The following is a 10,719-nucleotide window of genomic DNA, read 5'->3' on the forward strand; positions in this document are numbered from 1 at the left end:
TTAATACAGAGTACTTTAGTACAAAAGAGATTTTATTCAAAGTGCGGTCCTCCAGAAAGCACACTTGTGAGCCTGTTAAAGATGTAGAAATTCAGACCCCAATACATACCACAAAATCTGTGGTATAATGTATCCCCAGTTTATTTTTTTTTTTTTATTTTTAAGACAACTTTATTATTTGGTTATATTCATTGTAGAAAAATGTGAAGACACAGAAAAATATAAAGAAAATTAAAATGATTCAGTGTCCCAACCCCAAATACAGTAACAAAAGATTATATACCCATTTCTGGTATTTTTCTGCATTAATATAGAACTTTAAAGCGAAATTAGCAATGCAAAATGTGTGCACATATCCTTTTTTCATTTCGTATTATAGAGCAACCATTTCTTCAGGACATTAAATATTATGTGAAACATGATCTTCAGTTGGCTGCTTCACAACACAATTAGAGCTATGCTGTAATTTACTTCCAACTGTTGGATATTCAGATTGTTCTGAATATTTACGATTCTAACTAATGGTACATTAGACGTCCTTCCCTATACATAATTCTTTGTATCTCTGATAATTTTTTAAAGATAAATTCCTAGAGTAACCACCACAAAGGGTCTAAGTATTTTTAAGCCTTTCGATACATTTTAGCAAACTGCCCTCCAAAAAGACTACAAATTTATAGTAACACCAATAAATAGCCCAAGAATTCCCATTTCTTCCTCGTATTTCCTTGGTAACATAGGAACTGGATATTACCTCCCAACCTTATTCTTACAAATTTACTGGGGGAAGGGTAGGTGGGGTCTTATCTATTTTCTGAAGTGTCAGAATTTTTCCACATTTACCGGTCATTTCTGAAGCAGTCTAAGCCTTCGAGAAGGCTTCTCTGATACATGCATGTCTTCTTATCATGTTCTTCCTTAGCAGGCAAGGGCATGAGGGCTGCATGCCTTTTCCATGTTTTTTCCAAGTTAAGCCGAAATTTCTCAAATGACTAGAATTAGGAAGTCTTCCTGTCACCTAGGCAGCCATGTTGGTTTAATGTCTTGGTAATAAAACAGAAAACTGGGCCATATTCTTCAGGTTATGGAGGGTTTCTGACCATTCCATGGACCCTATCTGAGGTATGGTAGTGAGGAGCAGACTTTTGGCTTTATTGGCATTTTCTTTCAGGGTCTTTAGGACCCGGTCCACCGAAACCGCTTCCTCGTGCTCCTTCCAGCAGTCATAATCTGTCGCCATGGCGATACTTGCATAGCAAATCCCAGCCTCCTTAGCGAGAACCACCTCTGGAACTGTGGTCATGTTGATAACATCTGCCCCCCAGGTGCGGAACATGAAGCTTTCTGCCCGGGAGCTAAAACGAGGTCCCTCGATTGTGACCATTGTTCCTTTTGAGTGGCATCGGAGTCCTAACTTTTTAGCAGTCTCTATGAGGACCTCTCTCGTTTTAGGGCAGAACGGCTCAGCCATGGGAATATGGCACACTCCTCTGGTACAGGAATGACTTCCATCATAGAAGGTCTGAGGCCTTTTAGTGGTCCTGTCGATGAACTGATCAATAATGACGATATCACCGGGCTGAATCTCTTCCCTCAAGGAGCCACAGGCCGTGGTCACTACGATGTGTGTACAGCCCTCCTCCTTCAGAGCCCAGATGTTTGCCTGGTAGTTGACTTTTGAAGGCATAATGGTATGCTGTCTCCCATGCCTTGCAAGGAGGACGCAATCAACATTCTTGATCTTCCCCAAAATTAAGGCATCAGAAGGCTTGCCAAAGGGAGTATCCACGTATTTTTCAGTTCTTCCTTCTAAGATTTCCGGATCATCCAGGCCTGTTCCACCAATTATTCCAATCTTCACTGCCGTGGGGGTGGCACCCGAGGCCATGTCTGCGTGGGGTGGCGGCTGCGGTGGCGGATTCGTGGGGCCCAGCAGCGGATGAGGTCGGAGCGGCAGCCTCCCCAGTTTATTTTTAATCTTGGTAAAGTTTGAAGAGTATCTGGTATGGCTAACACTTAAAAATGCTCAATACAGGCTTGCCTGATGGATGGAATAGGCATAGAAAACCTAGGAGGGACATTTGATGCACTCATATCAGTGTACGGATATGGCTTGGGAATTTATCTTGATATACAGTAAATAACCTAGACAACGTATCAAATTTACAGAGCACAAAACATCACTCAAAGCCATAAAATGACGAAAGACATTGATGCATACCTGGAGTTTTTGGCAGAGAATGTTAAAGTATTTTGCAAATTGAAGATCTTTTTTTAAAAAAATCACTACAGCTTGACATATTTTGGATTAGAACTATTTCACTGTGTTCAAATAATTGTTTTCTTTCCTGAGTATTTTCTTTTTCTCCTTCCTGCATAAATTTATGTATGGAACTCAGTTAACTCAGACTGTCAGCTGGCAAAACTGTCTTCAGAGAAATATGTGAAAGTATACTGAATTCAAGGACAGGAATTCACAGGATTGGTAGATTATGAGGCACCACACAGTCTGAACAACATCAAGAGATGTAACTCAAGCAGGGCTTGGAACAAGGTAAGGACTACAGAAAGGTAGAGTAGAAAATCGGTGAACTTTCCAGGTTCTTCCTCTAGAAGAAATAAAATGAAATTACTCCAATTATTTTCAGTTACTGAGGCCAAGAGAGTCTCTAAATTCCAAAATGGTGTTTCACCCCTCATGAATATCAAAAGGCACTGAGATAGAGGCAACTGAGGACATCTCAAAGGACAAGACATGAACAAGCAAGGGGGCTGACACAGAGATAAGGAAAGAAATGATGAGTTTGTTTTCTCTTTCTGTGAAAGTTTTAATTCCCACATTTCCATTACTTAATGTGTCATTATTTTACTTTTCAGCAGTTGGCAAACTCAGAGCATTCCAACATTTATTTTAAAATTGGTAGTCAACACACATCAGATTTTTATATTGCCTCAAAGGACAATTCTCAAAAGAAATCTAAAGTTTTACTATAAATTGACCTTGGAAAGTTGATCTTAAAGTTTTAGACATCAGTATATATACTCCTGACCAAAGGTTTAACTTCACAGGTTATGATGACGCAGACTATAAATCTAACTACATAATCCAGACACAAATTATGTGTCAACACTGATGGGTAACTCTTTTCATTGCCTATTAAATAAAGGTCAAATACCAAACCTGGCATTGAAGGTCATTATGATAATATGATCCTAGATTGAATTTGAATTTTCAATCTTTATTTCCTCCCTGCTGCTACACCCTAAACAAAATAGAACAAATTGTGTTCTGTGTGCATACTTTACGGTCTTTGTGATTTTTCTTAAAGCTCTTTTCACTTGGGATTCCCTTTCTTTCCATATTTCGGAACCCAAAACCTTTATCATGTGCTTATGACCCAGAGCAAATGACACGTCCACTGACTCTCCAAAGATCCCCCAAAGCTGGATATGTACTCTTTCAAACCTCATACTCTGGAATTTTTATCTTCTATTTATGTCCGTGTGGAAAGCAACTGGACCGAAAATTTCTTAGTAGTGGAAAGTATGTCATTTTGGTGTTCTTGTTTGTAATCGATATAGTGATTTCTATTACATAGAATCATTCTAAGTATTCAGTCAAATAAGATGACTATAAGCTTTTGTTATTGTTCTCCTTTATACTCCCATTTCCATTTTTACCCTATTTCCTCTAAAATTCCATAAGTAGTTATCATTGCAACTTCTTCCAATAGAATTCTTAGGGGAAATGGGCTAATTTTAGCATAATTAAATAAATAATAAAACTAGATTGTATTCCTGGCCCAATGCCTATACCTGAAACTTAGTTGGCCTTTATTTAATACATATTTGAATTAATCAGTCCGTTGTCCTGCCAAAACAATGTCTAGCATGACTGGCATAAAGTTATGAAGCCACTCTGAGATTTTGCTAGCCATTTCTGCCTTGTGGCATATGCATTGTCTCCAGATGATACCAAATGTCCTTTTTATTTCTGTCCAGTTTTGAGATATAACTGACAAATAACAATGTGTAAGTTTAAGCTATACAATGTGATGACTTGATAAGCATATATATAGAGAGAGAGAGAGAGATAAAATGATTACAAAAATAAAATTAGCTAACACACCCATCACTTCACATAACTATTTTCTCTGAGGAACAGTTAAAACTTACTCTTAGACAACTTCAGATACCTAATATACTTTTTAACTACAGTGACCATGCTGTATATTAGGTCCTCTGAACTTTTTCATTTTGTAATTGGAAATCTGTAGCCTTTAACCAAAATCTTCCCATTTCCCTTAGGCCCCATTAGCCACAGGTCTGTTTTCCAATTTGTACATATAAGTGAGATAATATACTATTGGTCTTTCTCTGTCTGATTTATTTTATAGAGAATAATACTCTCAAGATGCATCTGTGTTATTGCCAATGGCAGGATTTCCTTTTTATGGCTGAATAATATTTCATCATGTGTGTATGCCTGCGTTTTTCCAGTTATTTGTCAATGGAAGTTTATGTTTCCCTTTGTTGGCTATTCTAAATAATGCTGTAATGAAATAGGATTGCAGGTATCTTTTGAAGACTGTAATTTTATTTCTTTTGGATAAATACCCAGACGTGAAATTGCTGGATCATATGGTAGTTCTATTTTTAACTTTTTGAGGGAACACTATACTATTCTTCATAGTGACTATACCCATTTAGATCCCCACTAACCGCATACAACAGTTCCTGTTTCCCCATTCCTCACCAACATTTATTAGTTCTTATCTTTTTTGATAATTGCCTTTTTAACAAGTGTGGGGTGTTACTGTAGTTTTGATTTGCTATTCCTTGATTAGTGATACTGAACATCTTTTCAGATGTCTGTTAGAGACATTCCTCTTTGGAGAAAATACTGAGTTCTTATGTCATTTTTTAAATTGAGTTGTTTGGGGTTTTTTGCTATAGAGTTGTATGAGCTCTTGATATATTTTTGATATTAACCCCTTATTAGATGTGTGACTTACAAATATTTTCTTGAATTTTATAGGTTCTTTTCTTTTTTTTTTACTTTTACTGTACAGAAGCGTTTTAATATAGTCCAATTTATTAACTTTTCCTTCTGTTGCTTGTGTTTGGTGCCCTATCCATAAAATGATTGCCAAGACATATGCTAAAAAGCTTTTTTCCCCATATTTTCTTCTAGGATATTTATGGTTCAGGTTTTTTGTTTAAACTTTTAATACATTTTGTTTTTGTAAAATTAAGTGTCCAGTTCTATTCTTTTTGTGCCTTCAGCTTTGTTTTTCATTCTGAAGATTGCTTTGACTATTTAGGGTCTTTTGTTTTTCCACAAAAATTTAGTATTCTCTTTATATCTCTGTGGAAAATTCCATTGGATTTTTTATAGGGATTGCATTGAATATAAAATTAGCTCTGGGTAGTATGGGCATTTTAACAATAGTCTTCTGATTCATGGACATGGATATCTTTCTATTTCTGTCTTCAATGCTTTTATAAATATCTTGTAGTTTTCTGTATACAAATCTTTCCCCTCCTCACTTAAATTTATACCTAAGTAATTTATCATTTTTGATGCTATTGTATATGGGATTGTTTTTTTTTTCAGATAATTCATTGTTGGTGTATAGAGATGCTACTGACTTTTTCATCTTACTTTGTATCCTATAACTTTACTGAATTCATTTATTCTGATAGTTTTTTTGGGGGGGAATCTTTATAGAGTTTTCCACATATAAGACCATGTCATCTGCAGGTAGTGACAATTTTACTTCTTTCTTCCCAATTTGGATGCATTTTGCTTTTTTCTTTTTGAATTACTGTCCTAATAACTAGGACTTCTCATACTATGTTGAGTCACAGTGATGAGAGTGGGCACCCTGATTTTGGTGAAAGATTTTCATTTTTCACTGAGTATGAGGTCAACTGTGGGATTTGTCATATGTGGTCTTTATTATGTTGAGGTATGTTCTTTCTATACTTAGTTTGTTAAGGGCTTTTATCAGAAAATGGATTGAGTTTTATCTAAGCTTTTTCCACACCTATTGAGGTGATAGTATGATTAGTATTCATCTTCCTATTAATGTGAATTCTGTTGATTTTCTTATGTTGAACCACTCTAAGACAGCGACACTTTAAAATGCTATTGAATTAGGTTAGTATTTTATTGAATATGTGTATCTATATTCACCAGGGATATCAGCATATTGTTTTCTTGTAGTGTCCTCTGGGTTTGGTTTCAGGGTAATGCTGGCCTTGTAAAATGAGTTTGGAAGTATTCCCTACTCTTTTAAATTTTGGTATAATTTAAGAAGTACTAGCATTAATGATTTCTAAATGTTTAGTAGAATTCACCAGATTCTGATTTCATCAGAAATCATCTGATACTGGGGTTTTCTATGTTAGAGGGTTTTTTTTTTTAATTAATTAATTAATTTTTTTAAATAAACATATAACGTATTTTTATCCCCAGGGGTACAGGTCTGTGAATCGCCAGGTTTATACATTTCACAGCACTCATCATAACATGTACTCTCCCCAATGTCCATATCCCCACCACCCTCTCCCATCCCCCCTCCCCCCAGCAACCCTCAGTCTGTTTTTTGAGATTGAGTCTTTTATGATTTGTGTTACAGGGGTTTTGATTATTGTTTTAGTCTCCTTAGTTGTTGATCTATTCTGATTCCCTATTTTTTTCATGATTCATTCTTGGTAGATTGTATGTTCCTAGGAATTTCCATTTCTTCTGTGTTATCCATTTCTGATAGAACATTATTCTCTTATCCTTTGAATTTACGTAGTGTCAGAATTTTTTTTCTATTTATTTATTTGATAGAGACACAGCGAGAGAAGGAACACAAGGAGGGAGAGTGAGAGAGGGAGAAGCAGGCTCCCCGTTGAGTAAGAAACCTTATGAAGGGCTTGATTCCAACACCCTGGGATCATGACTGAGCTGAAGGCAGATGCTTAACAACTGAGCCACCCAGGCATCCCTGCAGTGTCAGTTTGTCTTCTCTCTTCTAATTTTGTTTGAGTCCTCTTTTTTTTTTCTTGGTTCCTAGCCAAAAGTTTCTCAGTTCGATTTACTCAAAAACCACCTCTGTTCCATTGATATTTTTGTTTTTCCAATCTGTTTATTTCTTCCTAATTTTCATTTTCTTTTTTGTTAACTATGCACTTTAAATTCTTTCCAATTTCTTGAGTTATAAAGTTGTTTATTTGATATCTTTGTTTTCTCTGAATGTAGACATCTGTCACTGCAAACTTGCCTCTTGAAACAGCTCTTTTTCCATTCCATAAGTTTTGGCTGTTAGATTTCCATTTTTTTGTCTCAATACTTTATGAATTCTTATACACACCAATTATTCAGGAGTATATGTTGTGTGTATACACACAAACACAATATGCAGTATATTATATACTTTCCATACACTTGTGAATTTTTCCTTTTACTTATTTCTAGCTTCATACCATTACTGGAAAAGATACATGATTTCAATCCTCTTAAGTTTGTTAATGTTTAATTTGTGCCCCAATATATCTAATCTGGAAAACTATCCATGTGCCCTTGAGAAAAACATCATCTTATGCTATTGGAGAAAATGTTCTATATTTGTCTTTTAGGTTCATTTGGTTTATAGCATTATTCAAATCCATTGTTTCCTTGTTGTTTTTCTGTCTAGATGGGCTATTCAATGTGAAAGTAAAGAATTAAAATCCCCTACTATTTTTGTGTTGGTATATATTTCTTCACTCAGTTCCATTAATATTTGCTTTAAATATATATGTGTTCCATCTAGGGTGCATATGTATTTACAATTGTTATATCCTCTCAATGAATGGACCTTTTTATCACTATAGAGTGACTTTCTAAGGCTCTTGTGGCCAATTTTAACTGAAAGTATATTTTTTCTGATTTAAGTATAGTGACTCTTAGTCTCTTTTGGTTTTTGGAATTGATCTTGCTTGTGGTCATTTAAACTTTTGGTACCTAACATATCTCCCCTAAATTTGGAAAGTTTTCAGCTATTTAAGTTTTTCTGCTTCTTTCTCTCTTTATGGGATTCTCATGATGTGAATCTTCATTCACTCTATGCTTTTGTTGTTGTTGTTCTATCTGGCTGTTTTCAAATGTTCTATCTTGGAGTTTGTGGATTATTTCTTCAGCATGATCAAGTCTTTTGTTGAAGCTTTCTATTGAATCTTACAGTTCTGTAATTTTCTTCTTCAGCTCCTGGATTTCTTTTTGGTTCTTTTTTATGGCTTTTATTTACTTAAATAATGTGTTAGTTTGTTCATGCATCTTTTTCCAGATTTTTAGTTACTGTGTTCTCTTGCAGTTCATTGAGTTTCTGTAAGGTGATTGTTTTGAATTCTTTGTAAGGTAAGCCATAGATTTCCATTTCTTTTGGATCAGTCCCTGGAGCTTTATTAGTTACCTTTGGTAGTGTCATGTTTGCCTGATTCTTCATGAGTCATCTAACCATGCATTGGTCTGTGCATTGGAAAGAGAAGATGCCTCTTCTGGTATTTACAAACTGGTTAGGTTTTGACAGGTAAGGATCAGTTCCCCAGGGTAATGGTATCAGCTCTGGAATTGTAGTCATGCTGAGTTTGAGCCAGTTTTGAAGCTCACTGGATCTGCAGTGGGGTACATAGTTGATAGGTTTGTTACCAGGAGTTTGGTAAGGTATATGTATCCTGTCTGATCTCTGGATGGATGGGATTTCTCCCAGTACCTTGTTAAATTCTGTAGGTGGAGGGACAAATGTCTGCTTCAGGTTCCATACTTAGGTCCTTAGTCACCAGGTCTGTTAACAAATGCATGTACCTCCACCAAGTCCCTGGGAGAGCTCCTGCCTGGCCATCAGTCCCTTGGTGGAAAGGACTGGCACTGGACCAGGGCTGAAAGGGGTTGGAACCTCTGGCTCTAGAGGCACAGGTGGTCATGTCTCCTACCAGCTATGTTGATTTTGAACTGTACCAGGGTTTCAAAATCTTTTACCTGGATCCCAAATCTCCCACAAAAGAACCTTTATCTATGGATGGATGCCAAATTATTGTTGTTCAATGGAAGTATGAGAGGGGGTGTCTTATTTAACCATCTTGCCACTGCCACTCCCCTAAGTGGTCTTACAAAGTAGATAAATGCAGTGTAGATAACATGATGTTGCTTCCTTAAAGAACATGCTATACACCCACTTATGGCAGAAATATAGGTCTGACTAAAATAAGCCACATAAGTCTTGAGTAGAATTTAATCCCAAGATTAAGCACTGAGCAATTATTATAATTATTTCTCTCACTACTTGAAAATAATAGGACTTAATTTTTGAAGAAGAAAATATATTGAGATTATTTTCCAAGAGTTTAAATTGTTTAATTTTTTGTTTGTGTTTTTTGTCTTTTTGGGTTTTGTTTTGTTTTGTTTTGTTTTGTTTTCTGAAAGAGAGAGAGAGCACACATGAGCAGTGTTGGGGCAGAAGGAGAAAATATCTAAGCAGAAAACTCCTGAACAAGGAGACTGACACCAGACTCCATCCCACAAACCTGAGATCATGACCAGATCTGAAACCAAGAGTCAGTCACTTAACCAACTGAGCCACCCAGGTGTCCCAAGAGTCTCCAATTATTTTTGACAGACTATAAGCAAGAAGATAAGTTATAAGCTGTCAAATACTACATATTAGCAACAAGTTTCTCTTGTCTATGGCCCAACTGTGACTTTGTGCATGGGTGGTTGTATCTAAACTTCTGACTTGTTTTCTATCCCTAAATGAATATCTTACTGATAGCACTAGAAATCTAGGTCTTCAAATTCTAGGAATTGCCAGTTCTCATCCATCTTCCTCTCTACTTGAAATTGATGTTCCTTACCAGAACATAAGTCCCAAATATCACTGATTACTGAATTCTTCAATACTACTCCCTTCCTACCTTCTAGGAAACCTAAATTTGCAGAGTAAGCATGTCTTTCAGAAGTACTAGACCGTATAGTAAAGTGTCAGTCAAGGTTATCACATTTTAAAAAATGACTTACATGCCTTCCTTCCTCATTAGATTTTTAGATTATTAAAGATAGGAACTGGCTGCTAATTATTTGCTTCCCCCTCTTTAAAGAGGTTTGGCACATTTCATGTGTTCTGATTGTTAAATGAATTAATGAATGGCTGCATTAACCAGCTTTTAAAGGTACAAAACATTCATAAGTTTGCAGAACATCATATCTCCACAATGTCCTTCATCCATTAAGCAGCCAAAGGCTCACACATTTCAATGTGATTTTTTTTTTATGATCATGTGTATAGACCTATCAGGACCATTAATAATAAAAGCCTAGAACTAAGTTGGTATCATTAGTGGATTCAGCATTACATATGCAAACAGATACCTAAGAAGAGACAATAGGATTAATATACTCTGGACCTAGGAAACACCATGTTCCACAGAGTGTAATTCAGGCAAGTAACATGGCAATGTAGAAACTAATCCTCCTTAGCAACTTGAAGCGGCGTTCTGAGAAACCTTGTTAGTGAAATATGGAACTAAAGCAGAATGATAGCAGCAGCAGTAGCATAAACAGCAAAAACAGCTTATATATTTCTGGGATCAAAACATTCAATTTTTCTTACTTGTGCTTGACAAATCAGAATGCCTAAATAATACCGCCAATGATATCTCAGTGAATAACATACATAAGAAGGACCTGCT

The 10,719-nt window shown here is 36.0% G+C and overlaps 1 protein-coding gene across 1 annotated transcript; it reads right to left on the bottom strand.

Annotated features, from left to right (window-relative positions):
• Positions 1–810: 810 nt before the first annotated feature.
• LOC116874492 (S-methyl-5'-thioadenosine phosphorylase) lies at positions 811–1,952 on the bottom strand. Its single transcript, XM_032869169.1, has one exon. It carries the CDS (start codon positions 1,886–1,888, stop codon positions 1,037–1,039), a length of 852 nt encoding a protein of 283 aa, XP_032725060.1. The 5' UTR covers positions 1,889–1,952; the 3' UTR covers positions 811–1,036.
• Positions 1,953–10,719: the final 8,767 nt, after the last annotated feature.

The sequence above is a fragment of the Lontra canadensis genome, unplaced genomic scaffold (genome assembly GCF_010015895.1).
Source record: "Lontra canadensis isolate GAN:19392208 unplaced genomic scaffold, GSC_riverotter_1.0 scaffold37, whole genome shotgun sequence".
NCBI lineage: Eukaryota > Metazoa > Chordata > Mammalia > Carnivora > Mustelidae > Lontra > Lontra canadensis.

Excerpts from the sequence above, each read along its gene's own strand:
- LOC116874492 (XM_032869169.1), bottom strand. The coding sequence starts at position 1,888 with ATGGCCTCGGGTGCCACCCCCACGGCAGTGAAGATTGGAATAATTGGT.